This window comes from Asterias amurensis, chromosome 8, assembly GCF_032118995.1.
Source record: "Asterias amurensis chromosome 8, ASM3211899v1".
NCBI lineage: Eukaryota > Metazoa > Echinodermata > Asteroidea > Forcipulatida > Asteriidae > Asterias > Asterias amurensis.
Window position 1 is genome coordinate 19499281 of NC_092655.1, and position 22687 is coordinate 19521967.

Genomic DNA, 22687 nt, shown 5'->3' on the forward strand with positions numbered 1-22687 from the left:
AGGCATTTAACATAGTGTTATATAGGTGTGCTTGGAACACATTGTAAAGGATTGCTGTATACGCACAGTAACATCAGTTGATTTCATTATCAGAATGTTTATAGCATTATTTTCGCAGTCATCATCATAATGTTTCAAAGAGGAATTATACAGTTTATATCTTTGTATCATCTCCTACTCATCACTGTTTCCTGTGTATGTTTCTCCTTATGTTGTCTCCTACTTTGTCACCCAACTCCAACCGTCTCCAGCCTCCCTTGTTATCTACCAGAAGCCTGTGTTATTTTTTCTCCTCCAAAGGCCCCTACAAAATCTAGTTTGTCTTCCCTTTCTTCTGTTTCCTCAATGCTTCAAATCATCTTTCTTCTCTCACCTTTGATCTTCCACACACATCAGTGAGCATCACTTGACTCTCATTGACTGCAATTCCTTTATATCTCCCGTCAGTGTTTGCCAGTTCAGACCCTGCTGCTTTTGACATGGACTTTCTTGAGAAGGCTGGAGGTGGAAGTACGGTAAGCTACACCAAACTTCAAAATTTATTTGGATTGTTAAAAGGGGTGGGGGTAGTGGTAATCACTTCCCAAATTAATGACCATAAAAACGATGGTTTTGGAGAAGGGGATTAAAAAACACTCAAATCTGAGAAACCTTTCTGCATGAACACTTCTCAGTGTAAGAGCAACTATAAATATTAATAGTAAACTTGCGGGTACAACCATGGGTAAAAACTCTTTGAAGGAGTGGTGGCTCTGAAAAGAGCCGGTTTGGTCTCGACGTTTCGAACAGTATACTCTGCTCGTCTTCAGGAGAATGCTGGACTACTGGAGGTGGTGGAGCTTACATGTATGTATGACTGGAGGGATGCACTTTTGGGCGGGAAAGAGTTTTTACCCATGGTTGTACCCGCAAGTTTACTTATTAATATTTATATTTATAGTTGCTCTTATTCTCCACACCATGCAAAGCTTCAAAAACCATTTACTTCTCAGTGTGTTCCAGTACAGAGTATTCTTCCTGTGTGGACATAGCCTCTCCAGATTTGTAAAATTATTTCCAAACCCTACCACCTTTTGAATTTAAATTTTACAAGTAATTTTATATTTTAAGGGAAGCTTTCCACCTCACTAAATCTAAATCGTGTAAGTTGAATGTAAATATGGGGCTGTTTGTGTTTTGTGTCAAACAAAAAGTACCCCAGACGAGGTTTGGATAATAAAAGGAGCATGGGCCAGTCCAGTGGACCTTGTATTAAAGAGAGTCGACTGTAAAATATTTGAACTTCTCTATGTACACAAACATTGTATATACTTTTTTAAAGGACCAACATTATGATCTTCTTTTCCTCTTTGTTAATTTTGTTTTCAGTTCCAAGAGTCTGCCCTCTCGAGGCAGTCATTGTACGTTAAGTTCGACCCCCTCGTTGATGCCCCAGCAGGTAAGTAACCTTCAACCTTGACCTTTAATCATGACCTTCATCCTCCTCTGAGCCCAATTTCAACAACAACAAAACGGCACGTACGGAAGCAGGCAATTCCACGCTTACTACAAGTGTATTTCATGGGTAAGCAGTGAATTTTGGCTTGTGCGCGTGAGAAATTCCATGCTTACGACAAGCCTATTTCGCGGAACTAGGCATTCTTCGCTTACACAAATAGCGAAGAAATTCTTGCACATTAAGCAGTGAATGGTGATCGTAAGCGCTGAATTCGGCGGTAAGCTGAACCATTATTGGCCTTTTTGTATGGGGGACACTATAAGAGTGCACTGTTTGGATTGGGTGCATGCAGACAAATTTACACAAACCAACAAGTGCAGCAATGATGTGTCCACCATACCTCAAAATGGCTTATGCTCTGATTGTGAATGGTTGACAGCTCAACGTTTAGATTGATATTAGCCATGTTATGGTAAACACTATAAGAGTGCACTGTTTGGAGTTTTTAAGGGTCCACTCACAGGTCAGGGGCAAGTTTCACTAAGCAATAAAATTCATTGCAAGACACATTTTCAGTTTTACCATAGTGATTTGTATTGTGACATCAGTTTTTACTTTAAGCAACTACGATTGATTTGCAGTTATGATTAATCTTAGATCTTTGTGAAATCGGCCCCTGGGTATAGCAACAAAGAAAGTTGTTTGTAAGGTTTTTCCGGAAAACTCAAAGTCCTGATTTTGAATGATTTTGAACGTTACAGCTGCAGCCCAGAGGAGTATACAATCAGCCGTCGCCACTCAGCCAATACTAGAAGAAGATGACCTCCTCCAAATGCAAACTCCGCCCACTGTGTCCAACACGAGACAGTCGACGGCGACCAATTTACGAGAGAAAGCCATGACACAGAATGCTGCCAGCCGGAATGCGCAGCAACAAGGCGGGATGAGCGAGGGAGTGGACAGACTCCTCACTTTCAGTCCTCCAAGGAACGAGTCTCAGGTAGTGAAAGTAGTTTAAGAGATGTTCGTTTTGCATCGGGGATAAGGAATACAACATGTTATTTTCCCTTTCGCCAATGTGTGTTCAGTCCTCCAAGGAACGAGGCTTAGGTAGTGACAGTAGTTTTAAAGACACTGGACACTATTGGTAATTGTCAAAGGCCAGTCTTCTCACTTGGTGTATCTCAACATATGCATAAAATAACAAACCTGTGAAAATTTGAGCTCAATTGGTCGATGAAGTTGCTAGATAATAATGAAAGAAAAAACACCCTTGTCACACGAAGTTGTGTGCTTTCAGATGCTTGATTTCGAGACCTCAAAATCTAATTCTGAGGTCTCGGAATCAAATTCGTGGAAAATTACTTCTTTCAAGTTTTCACCCCAGGAGTGTTGTGACTTGGGTTCATTGAGGAGAAGCATTGAACTAGATCGACTACATTGACTTCTATTTTTTCTTCCCCCCCCCTCCCCCTGATTTGTCCCCAGGGTGTTGATGATGTGGATGGGCGCCAGCAGAGAGTAGCCTCGACGTCAAGTGTGGATCCTCAAGACGAGGACATGGTTCAGGTGATGAGAATAACAACTGCATTTATATATATTCATTTTGGGTTTTTACCCATCTTGACCCAATTCACCTGATGTCATCATCAGAATAATCTTGGATGGGCCATTTGGTGGGCAATGTCACTGCGTTCAGTGGCAGTGCGCATTTTAGGTGACGCTGCATTTACACGTTAACCTATTGCACACCAGAATGGCACAGTCGCTGCGTGTTACATGCATGCGAGGGGTCAATACACTGATGTGTTTGAGCACTGTATACTCAGTACTTTCCTGAGTTCTGTGGGAAAAAAACCCAGGCATATTACTCGGATGGGATTCAAAACCACGACCTTTGCAATTCTAGAGCAGTGTCTTACCAACTAGACCACCGAGATCCCCCGGTAGCTAGAGGCAGTTTAAATCCATATTTTACCAACTCGTACTGCAACGGTTTAAGTTTGCATCAGGGATAAAGAATATTAACTTTGCTTTTTACCTAAATACACACCGATGTATATAATATAGCGCCTAACACCTCCAAAAAAAGTCTCTGAGCTCTCAGAGGAACAAACAAAACTTACACCAAGAAAAGCAAGAGAATAAAACTTGATAATGTTTTTTATATTATTTTGTTTCTTTGTTAGTTTTTGCGATATTCTCAAGCCGATCTGGATGCTGCAATCAAAGAAGCAATCAAAGCTGTGCAACACCAGGTAAGGTTTTTATCATCCTCTACTCTGAAGTCCTTAATGCAGGAGTGCTGCGTTCAAGCAGAAGATATTATCTAACAATACAAAAAGGAATTATGAGCAGGCTTCTAGTCGCAGATAACCTTATTTTGGTTGGCGGTAACACCATGTGTGTATCTACTTCTCAAAAGAACGTATAGACGATGAGTGTATCTACTTCTCAAAAGAATGTATAGACGATGTGACTTATGTTTACATTCAAACCGCCCTCTGTTGACAAAACACTGTACATGTCATGTTTCGCTGAGCAAAAATACGCGTATTCATGGTAAGATTGCGTGTACTTTCTAGGTTTTGCCAGGCGGTATGAGCGCGAATCATGTTATGGTTTTCGAGTGACGTCAGAGGTCACATCGTCTATTCTACTTAGTAGCAACATGGTGTCACCCCAGACCAAGTATATATTGATACATCATGCAATTCCTCTCTGAAGTAACGTAGTTTTTGAGAAAGAGGTAATTTCTCACTCAAATAATGAAAGACTTAAACTGAAAACCTTTACTAAGCATCTGAAAGCACACAAAGTAATGCAACATGGTTGTTTTCTTTCATTATTCTCTTGCAAGTTCGATGACCAATTGAGTCCAAATTTTCACAGGTTTGTTATTTATGCATATGTTGGGATCTGCCAAGCGAGAATACTGGTCTTTGACAATTACAAAACGTGTACAGTGCCATTAAAGATGTGATGCACACAATAGATAAATAATTACAGTGAAAGATTTTCCTTGTATAGCAGAGCAAAATGCTAAGCAAAAAAGTGTCATTTGCTACTCAATAGTAGCATTCACAGTGCACAAAATCAGTTAAAATATTCTGCTGTGCAAAATTGCTGGATGAAATCATTCCATGATTTAAAGACACTGGACACTATTGGTAATTGTCAAAGACCAGTCTTCTCACTTGGTGTATCTCAACACATGCATTAAATAACAAATATGTGGAAATTTGGGCTCAGTTGGTGGTAGAAGTTGCGAGATAATAATGAGAGAAAAAAACCCCCATGTCATGCGAAGTTGTGTGCTTTCAGATGCTTGATTTCTCAAAATCTAAATCTGAGGTCTCGAAATCAAATTCGTGGAAACTTACTTCTTTCTCGAAAACTACGTTACTTCAGAGGGAGCGGTTTCTCACAATGTTGTATACTATCAACCTCTCCCCATTACTCGTTAACAAGTAAGTTTTTATGCTAACAATTATTTTGAGTAATTACCAATAGTGTCCACTGCCTTTAATAATCATCTTGATCAACAGAACACGAAGGAAATCAGTCAGTACAAGAACAAGCTTGAAGAGAAAGATAAGAGGCTGGAAGAGAAAGATAAGATGATCTTGGCTCAGAGAGCAAAAGAAGCGGATTCAGAGAAAAACACAGAGAACCTCAGGTAAGTTCCTCTCAACTCAGACCAGAGAAATAGAACTCGAAGCAGTGTTGTAGCTAGAACACAAGTGCAATGACCGATACTCGAACCCAAACTCTGCTGATCAGAAGAAACACCAGATTGAGTCCGGTGCTATTAACCACTTTTCCACAACACACCACGACCTATCATTTGCAACACTGTAAATTTTGTTGTTTTTAGTTGTATGAAATGAACCAATAATAATGCTAACATGAGAAAGTCATAAAGTGGAAGGTCAGCAGTTTGGGTGCTCCAATACAGGAGGGTTTTCCTGTTCTGGTTGCAACATTTATTTATTTTAAATCAATATACCTGTACTTTTGTTGTTGTACAAATGAAAATAAAACAAACAAACAAAACAAACATTGAGGCATATTTTTTATAAAAAGTTTGTATCGCTTTCTTTGTTTTGTTCACAGTGCCCTTGTCACCCAGTATGAAAAAGCAATGCAACAAATGATGGGTAAGTTCATGTTATTAACGCATATGAGTTGTCTACCAACGGTTCTTCTCTGAACCAACACGACTGTAAAAGAGATTTACACATGGTTCTACCGCAAACCTCTCCTGATTATACTCCCACCATGCAAAGTTTGAAATTCTACTCATGCAAATTAATTAGTTGGTGCAACTTTTAAAATAGTTTCAGGTTGAACAAAGAAAACTTTACTGGAGCGGGATTTAAACCTGTGCCGTCTTGTTAATTCGGAGGTTGCAGGCTCAAATCAAACTTTCTTTGTTCAACCCAAAGTTGTTTAAAAATGACCTAGTCACTTTTCCTTGTGTTATATTGTATATTACTTGAAGTTTAATATATTTTTGTTTCACCCATACATCGCCTATGCATACACCAAAATCATCAATATATATTTGATAATGTTTTTTGTGTGTGATATTTCTAGATGATATAAGCAAGGCTAAGGACAGCTCACAGGAATCAGTTGCCGGTGTACAGAAGGAGAAAGAACAAGCGCTGGAAGATCTTGCCTCGGTTGAGAATGCTTTCAGCGAACTTCACAGACGATACGAGAAGTTAAAAATAACAGTAGAGAGCTATAAGAAGGTAAGGTGGAAAGAAATAATCACAAAATAGAAAATGTAGCTGAAGTTTTCCGTTTAAAATTTGTTTAGCATGGTTTGTTGAACAACTGTCTTATTCTAAAATGTAGTGTCATTGTTGGGGTTTTGTCAATGTTATGCTGATTTATGGCCAAAATTAGAAAGAAAGATGCTATAAAAGCACACATGAGAGTTGCCTAACTTTACTGAGAAAAACCCCAGAAAAACTGTCGCACTGCTCCAAAAGCCAAAAGTATACTTTGCCTTAATAAGAAATATACCCAAAATTGTGTATTTGTGTAAAATTTTCTTGAAATCTTGTTTTCTATCAACAGAATGAAGAAGTCTTGAAGAAGTGTGTTGTAGACTACCAGGCAAAACTCAAGAATAAAGAGCAAAGATATCAGACATTGAAGACACATGCTGAGGAGAAAATAGAAAAGTAAGAATCAAATGAAAGACTAGAAGGGATGAGGTTTGGGATCTGATCTGGTCTGATCTGGGCCTAATTTCATAAAGCCTGTAAGCACTAAAATTTGCTTCGCATGAAAATTCTTCCTTGATAAAAAAAAACTAGATTACCAACCAAATATAATTTGTTACATGTTGCTTGTTACTGGCATTCAGCTGTGTTTGCTTTTCCTGAAAATCACATGGAAGTTTGGTTGGTAATCCTGTTTTTATTCAGGAAGAAATTTCATGGGAAGCAAATTTTTGTGCTTACAGGCTTTCTGAAATCGGGCCCTGTTCTATTCATCAAGAGAACTCGGCAAACTCCTACAAGGGGATAAAAACGCCAAGGTGGCAACAGCCCATCTCTCTTATGTAAACATTGGTTTAACGTCTATGATTATGAATTGCACAAATCAAGAAGTTGTGATTCAGTAACTAGACGACAACACTTTTTCTAGTACATTATGAAATCAACGGTTAGCTTGGTAGGATTTAAACCCTTAACGTTGTGATTGCAAGTAGTGCAGTCAAACCGGTCGGCCATCTTGCATGTGCTATACGTAGCCGTTATTACATTATAAATTTTCTATACAATTTTAATTTATGTATATGATACTAAAAACACATTTTTGCTGTTGTCTTTGTTCCTTGGTTCTATTGTGATGTGTGATCGAGGATCCACATTTAGTGGGCCTGCGTGCCTGTTCAGGGTTTCCCTATGGCACTAACTTGTGTTCTGTGCAATAATTTAAAGGTCTGTTTATGTAGACAACTAACTAACTACCCTCTGCTAAAAATAAGAACTGCCTCTAGCAACCAGGCAATCTCAGTGGTCTAGTTGGTAAGTAACTGCTCTAGAATTATTAAGGTCGTGGGTTCAAAGCCCACTTGAGTAATATGCCTGTGATTTTTTTCAAAGAAACTGAGTATACCAAAAATTTAAAAAAACTAATATAAACTATTTCTGTCATCCCCAGGGCCAATAATCAAATTGACATGGTGAAGAAAAGCTACGAGGGTGAGCTGACGGCTCTGCAGGCCGCAGTCAAGAGGGAAATGATGAAGGTGGACAGTATGGAGCAGACGATAGAACAAAAGGTAAAGGGCGTGGCTACTTACAGTAACAGAGCAAGATGCATCTGTTTTTGCTGGAGAAGGTTGGATGTTGAATCAGCCATCAGCCATTTGCTTTAGCCCTGCTAGGTTATACATTATTTCTCTCATAGCAACCCAGTCGTTTTGGGGGGTCATGTTTTCTCGTTACCTGGTTGTAGTTCGTCTGTCTAGGCTGTCTTCTACAAGCCTTGGCTTAATACTCTGTTTATTTTGGTTTGCATAGATTAATTTTTTCCCTCCATCCTCTGTGCTTATTATTTTGCTCTTCTATGTAATAGTTTGTATACATTATCTTGAGAAGAGTAGTATGAAATAAAATGTTGACTTGCATTGAAGTGAATTGAATTGAAAGCTGTCATAAACCATTATAAATGAATTTGTGGTGTGCTCTTGGCCAAATTTCATGACTCTGTTTACTGTAAACAAAGAATCGTTGCTTGTGGAAGCAGGGAATTCTGCACTTATTTCAAGCGTATATCAGGGAATTTTGGCTTGTTCACATGCTTACTCCATGCAACTAGGCATTCTATGCTTACACAGATAGCGCAGAAATTTGGCGCTTGCCATGCAAGCGAGAATGGTGATCATTATTGCAGAATTTGGCGGTAAGCAGAGCCATGAAATTGGACCCTGAATTGATGATTAGAGTTACCAGGGCCCAATTTCATGGAGCTGCTTAAGCACAAAATTTTGCTAAAGCAAAAAAATCCTTGCTTAGTAAAATCAGATTACCAGCCAAGACTCCACTCAATTGTTATGCTAGGTAAACAACAGCTAAAGACCAGTCACAAGCAATGTATATGGCATAACATTTTGGCCAGTAACATTTGTAAAATAAGCAAGCTATTTTCGTGCTTAAGCAAATTTTTTGCTTTAGCAGCTCTGTGAAATTTGCCCCTGAGCTAGACTGGTCAGGGCTGCGTTGGTGTGTCATTTTGGACCACCTCTGACCGATTTTGGTCAAAGTGTGGACTGGACTGATAAGGGTTGTTCTGGCTGGTCTGGTTTTTTTTAGTGTGTGCTGTTAAATATTTACCCTGTTATTCAAATTTGTCATGTCGTTGCACTATGATTGTGCTGCTTTCATGGTTTAACTATGTTTTTATTTTGTTTTTGTGTGGTGTTACATGTACTACCATTGCTTGCCTTTTTAAAGTTGGTTCTTTGCAATTTTATCCAACCTTTTTTATTTCCTTCTTGTAATGTTATATCTTATTTTGTACTTCTTTTGAATGTATATATCGATTGTACTATTTAAGGATGACCCATTGAAAATCATCTTTTTAGGTGTCAAGGTTACCATCATTGAATAAAGCTTTTGTTACTACTATTGGGTGCGTTCGTTTAGCTTTCCTGGGTCGACCCCTGTCTGCCCCGATACGTTCGAATAGCTAGCTTCGACGGGGCTCACCCGGGTAAGCCCCCAGTGCCCTGCTTGTGAAGTGGGTCACTTGGGGGTGACCTGAGGTGCATGCCGTCACCACGAGAGGGCGAGTGTGATCGTTTGATTAGCTCTTGTCAGCGGCTCACCCGAGTGAGCACCGCTGGGTCGACCCAGGGAAGCTAAACGAACGCACCCATTATTAACATGTGGATTAAAGCCTTCACTATGTGTACAATGTGTGCATGTACCCCAGTCCTTGTAATTCCTACTTTTTTCAAGGGAGACAAAGTATCATTCCTGAATACATTTATTTATTTATATTGTGCAAATTTCAAATGTGCATTTCAGAAACTATACTCTCAAACTAGTTATTCTGTTTTGCAAATAATACTTGTATTTAATAACTCATCTTTTTCAGTGCTTTATTTTGGCTAGTTAGATATTTAGTTTTCTTCTTGTTTTTGTTTAACCTGTAGCTTTTAGTTTAGTTTGCTTCTATGTTTAGTTACTTGGCCTGTATGTTCATTCTAAAAGTAGTCAATTAAAGATGCTATGTCGGATTTTTGGTCAGAAACATTTTTAAAAAAAATTTTTTTTGAGTGAATGGTATTTCAAAGAGTGTCACCTGCTCTAACGAAAAAAAGTTTAACTTTTACTTTTAATGGTAAGGAACCATGACAAAAATTTAAAACATTTCTTATAAAACACATAAGAATTGGTCACGTGATATATTGTCGGGATCCCGACAAAAACTAATTTTGAGCACTTTATTTCACTGCTACTAATAATTGACGGAGTTTTTCGAGCAATGGCTCAAATGAAAGCTTGTAACTTTCTCGACCCCCCATCTAAATACCTATTGAATTTTAAATCAACATTTTTGGGTCAAATCGACCAAAAATCTGACATAGCATCTTTAATCAAAATAATTCATATAGTGCCAGTATCCATAAGTATATTCAAAGGCGCTTTGACAAAGAATCCCTTGCATAGAAAAGTAGTTATTAGAATTGTATTTGAAGCATAATAGATGTTAAATTTGCATTGGGGGATAAAGAATAAATTTTTTTTTTTTACCCATATACACCTAAGTGTGTTAGCACTGTAAACTCAGTACTTTCCCGAGTCCTGTGGATTTTTTTTATTATTTTATAACAAGCGTATAATTGCAGTAGTTTTATTGCCTAGGATATGTATTCTAAAACAAACTTGTCTTGTGGTATTTCTAGGGCAGTCAAACTTCCCATCAAAAAGTTTATTTTTAAGCTAATTAATTTGTTTGTTTTTTTTGTTTTTACCAGACAAAAGAGAATGCTGAGCTGACAAACATCTGTGACGAGCTCATCGTTAAGATCGCTGAGAATAAATAAATCGTTTTCTAGTCGCCCCCTTCAGACAGTGTCACACGGAGGAAGTAATGCTGCGGAGAAAAAAAATCTGTGCCATGTTTTGGACCTACTCAGTAAAACTTTAAAACCCTTCAGTGAGGGTCATTGAGAGCACATGCTGACATGTTTGAATAATTCCATTGTCTTAACTACATCAAACACACTGGTCAGCTTATAGGCCATGATATCCTAATCTGGACCATCCCACTTGTCTTAGTGGGGGTGTCAGGGATTTGGTTAGGGAGGGGCAGGAAAAAACTCTGCCAGCATCCTTTGTGTACCAAAATCAGTATGCCAATATTATCAGTAGTAGATGAAACCAAATTATAAAACTTAATTTAGCGAACAAATAAGCTCATATTTACCCAGGCAAATACCTGGACATGTTAATAACACACTATTTTCAAAAGAATCATTGAAACAGGCTTCTTAGCATGTGATGACGATGTACCACAGGAGCATTGCAACCAAACATGTCCCTCGCTGCAGGGTTTACCAAAACTAAAGATTTGTTGCTCTTTGAACCCTGATGAGTGCTTTCTTGATGTTTGGGCAATGGGCAGGGCCCAATTATTTTCATTAAGCTGTTAATCAGAAATTCTGCTTAGCAAATACGTATACCTTGGCTAAGCAAGAAACAACCGGGGTACACGTCATAGCAATGGTTACTTTATGGTATTCTGGCTGGTAACCTTTTTTTGCTAAGCAAAAGTTTTTAGCAACTTTTGTGCCCACAGGCTTTATGAAATTCTGCTCAGGAGTACTCAGTTCCATGGATGCTATGTAGCGATAACAAATACAGGGTTCCTAGTAGTAGTTCAGACCAGTATGTGTGTTTTGTACAGCAGCACATAGTAGACAATTTTTTGTTTTCGGGTAAATTGACTGAATATTTGTTCGTTCAAGTGGATGTCTGAATGTTTTACAGTGGTAGTCTTTCAGTGTTTTCGATTGACCCCTTGCACCAGGGTCGTACATGGCTACCGTCTACCAGGCTCACCATTATGGGAGTCAATTGTATGTAAAACTAGTGTGTGTCCATGTGTCAAGTAAACTACACTACACTGTTAAAAAAAGCACATGGGGATAAGGACTCAAAAAGGGGCACAACCATGAGATTATTGTGAAGATGATTTCATTGATTTAAGCAATAGACCTTTATCACGCTGCCACCATCTTGGTAATGTTCCCTGTATATAACAACAAAAATGGATGTTGTTATTCACTGTGCAGAAAGGAACCAGACCAATTCTCCTTCCAGCCTCAGTTTGGTTACATTGATTTGAACATGATAAATGTTTATAGGTAATGCAGTTCTGAGTATGTGTGTCATGATTGCAAGCCTTAAACTTCTCTTTTGAAGGGGTACATCAATTTCTCTTGTAAGGGCCACTTCTATGAGGTAAGTGTAAATTTCTATTGGAACCTTGCAAAGGGCACCACAGCAAAAACATAATGGCACCACGACAATTTTCGTAGGTGCCATGCCATGTATTAGTTTCGAGGCCTGGGATTGTGAGTGACTTTTGCTGTGGCTAGTGGTGCAGGATGTGATGGCAATGTTGATGTTATTTGGAAGTCACAATCGAGCTGTGGTTGAAACAAAAGCTGGATTGTTAGGTAAGGCCAGTCACTGGAAGAAAAGAAACCTCAAAAGCTGCTAATTGACATCTCAGAAGTTTCCTAGGATTCCTTGCTGAGTCGTTGGTATGGTGGAAAAAAATCTATGATCATTACTGGTTTGCCTTGTTATTACCCGTCTTATTGTGTAGTGTGTTTCTTATTTTCAATATATCACCAATAGATGGCATTGTCACACTCGCATCACTCTTACACACAACCTGTTTTGGGTGACGGCAAATTAAAAACAAATACTAGTCAACCTCCAGAAAGTTTGTTAAACTTTTGTCAAATGGCGACCATGAATTGCCCTTCTTTCATAACTGTTAACAACCTGCAATTATGGTCGTTCGTGTGTGAAGGAATGATATCCAATTTGGTTCAGGACAATTTGTGAAAATGAAACAATGGTAACTTGTGGAATGAATTTATATGATTTATGCTCATCAGAAAGCTAATAGAAATCTTATCCGCCAAGAATATTTTGTGTTGCCACTTTAACGTGTTAGACACCTCATACGTGTATTTTGATAAGGCTAGCAAACGTGTGTAGAAATAGTCCCTAGCTGTACATATTATATATATCTGTAAGGCACAATCTAAAGATTTATGTACATAGAAACATACTGTAATAATTATAGTCTAAATGTAATTTTGATTGGATAATTGTGGGAGTTGTTTTGGTTGTTTTATGCACGCAAAATCAGGTTTCTTCCAGGTAAATATTGGGATAACCTCTGTATTTAAAGCCAATTTTGAGTAAAACTTGCCGATTATTTAATAATGATTATTTATTGAAGTTAAATAATTTGGCTTTTGGGGGAATATGCGGTTTGGAAGGCTTTTTTGTTTTATCTGATGAACCCTTTTTGTACGACGTGTTTCCAAAAGAAGTTTACAATCTTAGAGAACACAATGAAGAAAGTTTCTGCAACTCAAAGGAAATGTCAAGGAGGTTCTGTTGGCATAGTCGTGGAGTATCTTGAAATTTTCCTTTGACTTTTTTTTTTATAGCGAGTCGCGCATTTGTTTTGCTGGTTTTGGAGGTTGAGGTTTTGAGTTGAGGTCATCAATGTGGAATTCTTTTTGACTCCAGATGGGTTGGGGTGAATTCCAAGATCATTTAAGTACTGTGAAAAAAATAAATGAGAGCGGGAAACCAATGAAGGGAACTGTTTATCGTTTATAAGTTTAACTATGCTACAATTTTTGGTTTATCATTTGAATAGCTTAAAGAAGAATCAATATTTATAATGAAAAAAACTCCCACAGTTTTTGTACTTTATTTTAATAACGTTTCAATATGACATCAAAGATCAATGGACAACTTTTGAATCTGACCTTTGAACTTGAAAGGTCAAACAGTGTCATCAGATTGTAATGTAAATATTATTGACAAAGGGTTGTTTCTAATGTTGCATCTCATTTTGTGTGTTATAAAGCAGTTATTGATGTAAACAATTGATTTATACATTATCAGTAATGTCAATAAAACTTCCACTGATGTGTGTTAAAATTGAAAAGTACTGCCTCAATAGTTTAATTTTGTCCTTAAAAAAATAAAATAATGCTGTCATGTGCTAGAAGTCTCTACAATTACAAGTTTGTGTGATATTGATAAATTTGTCATTTTGCTTGTAATTTGCTCATTCAAGATTTATTTGTTACTTGCTCCAGGGGTATAAATTGATGTCCCCATTCCCTCCTTGGCCTCAATGAATGCCATTTGAAATATGGATTACCGGACCGGAGTGAAATGCTACTATCTTGTAACTTAAAAAACTGTTTTCCATTACACGCAAACAATGTGTTTGTTTTGCTGAATAGAAGCTTGTGTTTAAGATGAAATGCAATTGCAGTTTTAAACCAGAAGTCAGCTACCCTATAGAAGTACTAATTGTGCACCCCATGTTCCCCCGATGGAGGAAATGTTCCCCACACCCCCTAAAATGTTAGTCCAAGTTTCGGCGCTGCTTTTGTAATTATTTCGGGCGTTAAAACAAAACGATAAAACGAATTAGGAAAGCCGTAAGTCTGAATTGATGGTTTTATGACTGGAAATGGCTTGGGGAAAACCACAGACATAAAGAACCCTTATATCTGTGGGGAAAGCCCTATTTAATTCTCAGACATTGTCAGTGACATGTAATGTTGACTGCGGTCGCTTGAATATCGCGCGACGCCTACGAAAGTTTGTTTGTTTACCTAAAGTGCGCCCTCTTTTGCGCAGCATGTTAAAGTCTCCCAGGATTCCTTGCGAAAAGTTATACTTTTTGGAAGTTGGCTGAACAACTATTTTTCTCAATAATTTTCATTCGCCAAAGACAATGCAAGATGGAAAATATCGGCAATGGTAATATTCGGTAAGCCAAAGTTTGAAAATATAAATCCATATATGACGAGGTAAATACCCAAACAAAGTTGTGTAAATGTATTACCGTAAAAACTTGCTTGAAAGAGTTTTTTGCAGGAGATAAAAACGATTGTCACGTCACTCGTTGCTACGCATTTCTCCGGCCGGCCGGCCGGCCGGCGGTGTTGTATAAAAGCGGAAGTCGACCCTAGAAACGCCAGTTGCGTTTATTCTGAATTTTCGGTGTGGACGCCTTTTTTGTTCGTGTGTGAATTTACTTCGATACGAATGCGACTTTTCCTGAGTATTGCGATACTTTTCGGGACTGCAGTCACTGCGACTGTTTGGTAAGTTATTTTTGTTTGTATGAATGGTGAAAATTTCCCCCTAGCTAAATATTTTCATAAAGATACAAACATTTGTTTGTTTTAAATTAACTTCCTTCATGATGATTGTTATTTGAAAAAGCCTACTGACTATGTCATGTTTAAAAATATTCAGACTTCCCAACTCCAGGCAGATTACACTTGACTTTACTTTCCTCCCAAACTATAATGTTTGTCTCTTTGACTCTGTCTGTGTCCAAAAGATTTTATTTCCATTTCTGAAGTTATGTCCAACATTAATTTTAAATAAAAAAGAAAGTTAACAAAAGGGTCTACTACCTAGCATAGCGTGTATCACAAAGTTCCTAAAAGTATGTCTTGGAACTTTTTTCTTTTTTTACACATAGTAAGGCCTAGGCCTATGTATTTTTTTTAGTATAGGGGACTTTTGTTAGGCCTAAGTTAACCAAACCAGGATTAAATGTGTTAAACCTTTAACAATTTAACATAAAGTTACAAACTTAAAACCAAAATGTGAAAGTTCAATTCATTTCCATGCAATTGATTTTACTTTTTATCAATCTCATCGGTCTATATAAATAAAGAGAAAATACAATATGTTTGAATTTGAAAGTAAAATAGCACCTCATACTCATAAAGGAAAAAATAATGTGTAATGGAACATTCCGATGGGCAACAAGGCAATGACTAGAGGCAATGCCTCCATTGCCTCAGTGAAGTGATACTCTAGCACATTGGCCTAATAAATGACTAATGAAATGAATTAAGACAAGGGCTATTCCCATGATACAGCCTGTGTGATATAAATATCAACAGTATAATGGCTTTGTTACTGCATTCGTACATAGAGTAAGGACAGATGATTTGTATGTCGACAGCAGAGCAGAATACTTTCTATATTTTTACCACCTCTAGCCATGTTGCTCAATTTTAAATGTTGTAAATACAAATACACTCAATGGTCTGCTTTTATCTAATTGTTGCTCAGATTTTTATTGGTCTTTCGCTCGTTTTTCTTGATTGTAACATTTTCAGTTCTTGTCTGCTGTTTTTGTTTTATTGTCACACCATATTTGAGTTAAATTAATTTTATTTCAATGTGCAATGTTTTTAAATTTAGGGGAGTGGCTCAACTATTCCACCTATTTTTTTATTACCATTGTGCCTCCTATTTAATTTCAATTTTTAAATTAATGTAAAATATTGTTGTTATTCAGCCTTTGTGCTGCGAGGACAGTTTTATAATAAACCATTTTATCTATCTATCTATAAAACAACATAGCACAAATTGTTTTGTTGCATCCTCTGTGTATTAAAGTTATTGCAATTAAATATATTTGTTGTCCACAGTTCCCCGACCCTGAGTACCATCCAGGGTCCTTCCCAGGGCACTAGTACCACTACTGCCCCGGTTGATGAAGACTGCCTCTCAACTATTGACTGGCTGGACATCGTCTTCATTACTGCAGTTCCGATTGCCGCTGGCTTCGGACTGCTCATGCTCTTGGCCTTTCTGCAAGATCTCCGACAGGTTAAGAAGGTTAGCTTTTTGTTTTCTCTGAATTGAAATAAAAAATCAAAATAATCTGGTTTACAAGTGATATTTTCAAATTGATAATTGCCCTAGATGAACAGTTGTTAGTTCGTACCTTGTTTGTGCTCATTATCAACAAGCGAACTAAAGTTTATACCCACAATAAATAATTACAATTAAGAGTTACTATAAAGAGGCTTGATGTTCATCCTTTGAAAAGAAAACCAAAAAAACCCCCCAGACATTATTGTAATTGAATAGCCTGAAAGTCTGTAATAGCTAACACCATGTAGGCCAGCCCTTATACCAAATACAAATTTACTTCATTTTTTTTAAAGATCATATAATGTTTGTATAAAGTGTGTGTTTGCTTCATGAGTTTTCTTACTGCAAAGGTTGTTTTCCTCTAACAGAGCTGCCAACTCTCCTTGATTCTGCAAAGCATTTCCTGAAAATGCACCAATTTCCTGTTACCTCCCTGATATGGACACTTTTTTCCTATTTTGTTGAATGTAATTCTTAATATTCCCCTGATTGCTGTGCAATATATCTCTCTGATTGTAAGATGTAAATGCTGGCAGCTCTCTGCTCTAAACTGATCAGAGTCTCATTCTTCTTGGAATCTTTCAACCCCCCTAAATATCTCCATATCACCCCATCAATTCCAGCCAATAACATCCCCAAGACATCTTTTAGTCTCCCCTGTCCATCTTTCTCAAACATAACCCTCTCTCTTCCATCCATCATTTCAGAGCAACCATTCCTGGCCTCCTCCTCCCCCTACCATCGGAAGGAATAGATCAAGAAAGGAACGAACCTACGTCATTGACGTAGCGTATGCTGGCCGTACCCCTTGGTGTGCAAAGCACAGCTCCTCCTCTGGTGCAAGCACAAACCAACGTCTTGTGAGACTCCGGGGAACTTTTGGCTTCAGCAACTGGTAAGTTGACAACTCAAAACTTAGAAACCCGGTATTAAGCGCTATATAAATGCATGTTATTATAATTATTTTTATTAATTGAAAACTTTGATTGAAGCCTTTTGGGGTCTTAAAATTCAAAAGTAAATTTTATGGAAGTCAAAACTCAGGTTCAGATTGCCAAATATAGCTTGGAGCCTTTTAGAGAGGAAATTTTTCAGGGTTTTTCTCATTTCTGTGTCTTCAGAATGTTCTGTCTCTCTGGTCTGTTCTTGTTCTACTTTTATTCTATATAGTCCGGCTTCTAGAAGATGCCTCCATACTCATTTTATTTTCTGTCTTTGTAAAACTGGATGCAAGGTTACTTCTTAAATTCATTTATGTTTTGTAGTATTTTGAAATGTTCAGGAGTTTGGAATTGTGTTTAATTAATTCTGAAATATTTTTAGTCATTGTCCTCAATATTTCATTCAAACTTCAGAGATAAAAAAGTTTCATTAATTTATTTCTGGAACATTGATGATTACTCACGTGTACATCTAACTGTTTTTATACTAATATAATAATAATAACACCGTATTTCTATAGTGTCTAACACCTCCAAAAGAAAGTCTCTAAGCGCTCAGAGGAAAACAAAAGAATAATTAAGTATATTTGATCCTTTTCCGTTCAGGACTCCTTTTGATCTGACTCTCGGTAAGAAGTCAGAGCAGAAGATGATAACAACAACTCACTCCATCGGTAAGCTCATTGCCGTGGAGATGAAGTATCCTTCAATGAGCAGAAGACTCAACTCCAGGCAGATTCCCTCTTCCAATATCTGGAGCTGCCTCTGTGGACTCTTCAAAGGGGAATATGATATGTGAGTCCAACTGTCATACTTTCTTGTCCTAATAAACTTAGTTGATTAAAATTCTCTTCCTTTTGTCTAATTTTTATATTTTTAACTCTTGGGCACAGTTGATTCAAATCTCGCTTATTTGTCATCACTTATCAAGTTTTTTTTTCATATTCTCTTCCAGTAAGATCAAGACCATCCATGTACTGGACACCAAGACGCAGAACAAGTTCATCTCTAAAGAGTGCACAAGCAACCCGGAGCAAGGCATCACAACACTCTTTACGCTGCTTCCCTTCACTGCCAAGCCAGCACCCAGTGTCAACCACTTCGCTTACTTCATCAAGAATGCTCTTCTGTTGACATCGACCTTCATTCCGTGGCGCGAGGGGAACTTCACCGGTGTTCGACACATAACCTGTTTTTTTGCATACATTTCATACACCTTGTTTGCCACACAGGTTATGTCTGAGTTTTACCTGGATCCGTCACTTGATGAGATCATTATCGTCAGTTTTACAGACGTCACCATCACCATGGCGGTTGTGATCCGGGCAGCTATAGTTGGTACAGTGGTGTTTGTTATAGTCGGTGTAATTGAAGTGGTGTTCCGGTGTGCACCGACAATGTGGTTGATGCCTATGGCATGCGTTCCTCAAACTGAGGATGGAAATCAAAACTCCACTGGTGCAGAACCACATCAGGTTCAATCGACAGCTGGAAACTTCTACGGAGGTGACTGTGAAGAAGTGGAAGAAGGCCTTCTTCGTAAGTCGGTCAGCGCTCCTGAAATGCAGCAACGGATGACTGGAACTGACCGAAACATCAACAATGATGTATCATCCAGTAAGACGATCAGCAAGAAAGGTGGGGCACTCAGTGAGGCTGGGCGTGACAAATATATTACCATCTCTTGTGGAGAAGCCTTGACTGCCTCCGATGAGCAGGCTGTGATGCGTGAGAACAAGTCACTTGCCAAGGCTGATGTGAATCTTAAACCTGACCTCAAGACTACCGACAGGCTTATCTATGATGACATCTGTGGAGACGATCAGTCCATCTGTCCTGAAAACATGCTCGAATGTCCTCACAAGTTCACTTGTCATAAGTGTATTGTTTGCAAGCGGACAACAGGAAGCGCATTCTACAGCCCGGGAGCATCTACTTCATCTGGGTATGCACCAGTCAGCTACAATGATCTGTACGGAGTACAGTTTCTTTCAAATCGGGCATACACCAGCTCCAGTTGTGACTCGGATATGACTGATTTTCATACAGATGGGAGTTTGATTGTGAGTCGTTCGAGTTCAATGTCCAGTTTAACCTCCGTAACATCTGAGAGATCAAGTGAATCCGTGCCTGGTGATAATTTCAGTATTTCACACAGACCTTTCTATCAGGAACCAGCAATGCCGTATAAACAGACGAGCATATCTGATATAGGCAAACTAAATGTGACAACAGAATGTGAAACTTCACATCGCAAATCGACAGTACATGGGCAACCTGATTCTGTTGACACAGCCACGTCAACATCTGACTTGGTCCTTAATCGACAGATGACCAACAGGAAACTGGAGGCTGGTGATGGAAACCTGTCATTTAGACGGTGTAAGACCGTAGAGGATGAAGCGTACATTCGGGAAAAGTTCGCAGTGTACTCTTCTGCCCTCAAGGATTCCAACATCAGCTCTGCGAAAGTTATCCGCACCAAGAGCTACATCAACAAGTTCACTGATATGGGAAAAGGAAAGGTAGTATTCCTCAAGTCAGATCCAGATAAGAACTGTGAATCGAAGCTCATCAACCAGAAGACCAAGACCAAGAAACCAGCAAATGCTAAATCTAGTAAGCGCACATCGAAGAAAGCCAAACTTGTTCGCTGGGATCCAGTTGATAACAAGCCGGTTGACTACATTATCGACATGGCTATGGCGGTTGAAATGCCAAGTGTGACTGTACAGACAAGTGGAAGTGGCAAGTTATTTCTCTTCAGCATCAGGAAATGGCTCGGGGGACTTCTGTTTAAATCGAAGGTCAAAGTAGGAGATGATTACAAGCTGGAGATCACTGAAAATGACAGCTGTGTCGAGATCTTAGATGAGAACGCCTGTTTTAAATCTATGCCAAAGGAGGAGGAAGAGAGGATCACAGATCAAAAAGATGACACCATCATGAACCTCACTGTTGATCATCTCCAAGGATCTATCTTCAAATCCTCAAGCCGCCTCATTGAGTACTTGCCATCAGTCAAAGGTGTGGCATCTTCAAACAGCTGGGATAGCATCTCATCAGCTCAAGATGTGATCCAACTGGAATGCGCTGCTCGCTTGAACGGCAATAACAAGAACAACAACTACAGCAGTGAGTGGACAGTCATTGAGATGGAACCGCAGTACACAGCGTCGTCGTCAACCACCATCACTGACAATGACTTCTCTCCTGACAGCACTCCAACAAGCAGCGGTGACAGTGGCCTAAGCTCAAGCTCCTTGCGTTCAATTGAAGCCACAAATTCAGACAAGAGCATGCCTTCAGATCGCCATAGTTACAATGAAATCGCTCGCCCACGATTTGCGTATTTCAAAGCCACACATGCAGCCAATCCAACCGTTGAAATCAAGAGCTATGCCGAATACTACCAACCCATCGGCTTCCTGATTTGTCACATCTTAGTTGTTTTGTCTTGCATGGCACTCACAGTGTGGTCGGTGTTCTCAGTGGACGGTATGTGTGCGGGAGTCTTCTGGGAGTGGGTTGCCGTCTCTATCATCGCTGTTCTCATCCAGGTTTTCATCTTGGATTTGATCAAGGCTGTGATTCTAACACTCGTTAGATGGCACGCAATCCTCCAGGATGAGAAAGCCAAGCCATACAGTGTCATCATTTAAATAGTTTTCTCAAGCACTGTGCATCATAATCTACTACTGTACCAGCAGGGCCTAATTTCATAGAGCTGCTTAAATACGAAGAGTTGCTTAGCACAGCAAAATCATGCTTCCAGCCAAATTACCATGACACATTAACAATCTGTTACCGATGGTATCCAGCGCTTTTTTTTTTGCTAAGCAGACAATTTTCAAGCAATGTTTTCTGCTTAAGCGGCTTTTGAAATTGATCACAGGTAGTGACAATTAATTGGAAAAATCTGTCCAACTTTCTTTAACACAAGAAAACAGCATTTTACCAAGTTAACATCTCTCTCAGATCATGTGAAATCTCATAATCTTTGATAAAACATCTTAAAAAATCACAGACATTTTGGATGAGGTTGTCATGTTGATCACAGGTAGTGACAATTAATTGGAAAAATATTTCCAACTTTCTTTGAAGCAAAAAAACAACATTTTTACCAAGTTAACGTCTCCCTCAGATCAAGTCACCTTGCAAAAAGAATTGTTGAGAATGTTTTGTTTGTTCAATCTACAGCATTTTGTAATTGCACTCCTGTATAAACATTCAAAACAAAGGTTAGGAAGAAACTACATGACATGATGTCTTGTTGACCAGAAAGTTGTCTTGGCAGAAGTCTTTGGAGGAAGATTACTACATTTTGATAATCACAAAGATAACTTTTTGAACCTCAAGACAAAATCCTCCCTTAGCAATGTGAGATTATGATGCACAGTATTTTAATTTTGTTCTTTTTTTTTAAAGCTTGATGTTTAGGTTTTCAAAAAGATTTGAATAAGAAATGGCTCTGAAGTGATTACTGCATCTAAAAAAATCAAGCCTAAAAATTGTCTTTGTATTACAAATAAAAATCTTAAAAAAAAAAAAAAAAAAAAAAGTAAAAAAAAATAAAAAATTAATAAATTATGTCAAATAACAAATTGCACAGCAGTTCTTCATAAACAGAAGGAACTGATCCTATAAATGAGAATTCCTCGTGAATATTAATAAGATGACATATCGAAATTTGCATCAAAGAGTTTCTTAAAGTTTTGAACAAAAAGAAACTTATTGCAAAACTACCTTCTTTCAAAAAAGCCAATCAATCAAATAAAACATATGGTATTGTATTTTTAAAGGGATTCTCAATCAGCAATATTAAATTATGGTTTTTAGTACAAATAATCATGAAATCAACTTTGTATAAATTATATCAAAATCACAATGTGTGTTAAATTCAAGTTGATTCTCACCTCCGGTAAATTTATACTGCAACAAAATAATCATTCTGAATAAAATTTGTTAGAGTAAAACAAAATGTGAAAAGTGTGTTACATTTAGTTGTCAGGTGTTCAAAGGACTGTAATTATTTCTGAATTATTTCCTAGAAGTGTCACAGTAGCCTTGACCAAGGCCTTGGAGTTTTGGTTACGGTGTTTGTTTAGAAAAATTCCCCTTTGCACTACCTTCCCGAGTTAGCTAGTGCTTGTCTTTGTTTGTATACTGTGGGTTCGAAACCCGGTCGTGACACTTGTGTCCCTGAGCAAGTCACTTAACTATAATTGCTTCTCTCCACCCAGGGGTAAATTGGGTACCTGTGAGGGCAGAGATGGTTCTTGTGATTGGTTTAGCCGAGTAGCGCCACACAG

The 22687-nt window shown here is 38.2% G+C and overlaps 2 protein-coding genes across 7 annotated transcripts in view; both read left to right on the forward strand.

The window, feature by feature from the left end:
- The window catches only part of LOC139940469 (uncharacterized), a 39344-nt gene extending 25666 nt beyond the window's left edge, over positions 1-13678 (forward strand). For all 6 annotated transcript variants that reach the window (XM_071936737.1, XM_071936739.1, XM_071936738.1 and 3 more), the window contains 11 exons: positions 448-515; positions 1369-1438; positions 2200-2438; positions 2927-3007; positions 3628-3696; positions 4987-5117; positions 5555-5598; positions 6038-6198; positions 6530-6636; positions 7625-7745; positions 10449-13678. In XM_071936737.1, coding sequence (XP_071792838.1) covers positions 448-515; positions 1369-1438; positions 2200-2438; positions 2927-3007; positions 3628-3696; positions 4987-5117; positions 5555-5598; positions 6038-6198; positions 6530-6636; positions 7625-7745; positions 10449-10517 — 1160 coding nt within the window. In that variant the 3' untranslated portion in view covers positions 10518-13678. The remainder of the gene's footprint in view (positions 1-447; positions 516-1368; positions 1439-2199; positions 2439-2926; positions 3008-3627; positions 3697-4986; positions 5118-5554; positions 5599-6037; positions 6199-6529; positions 6637-7624; positions 7746-10448) is intronic.
- A 999-nt stretch (positions 13679-14677) lies between these two features.
- On the forward strand, positions 14678-22337 carry LOC139941028 (uncharacterized). Its single transcript, XM_071937444.1, has 5 exons — positions 14678-14855; positions 16206-16395; positions 17142-17329; positions 17982-18170; positions 18331-22337. The coding sequence occupies exons 1-5, from the start codon at positions 14797-14799 to the stop codon at positions 21035-21037; spliced, it is 3333 nt and encodes a 1110-aa protein (XP_071793545.1). The 5' UTR covers positions 14678-14796; the 3' UTR covers positions 21038-22337.
- Positions 22338-22687: the final 350 nt, after the last annotated feature.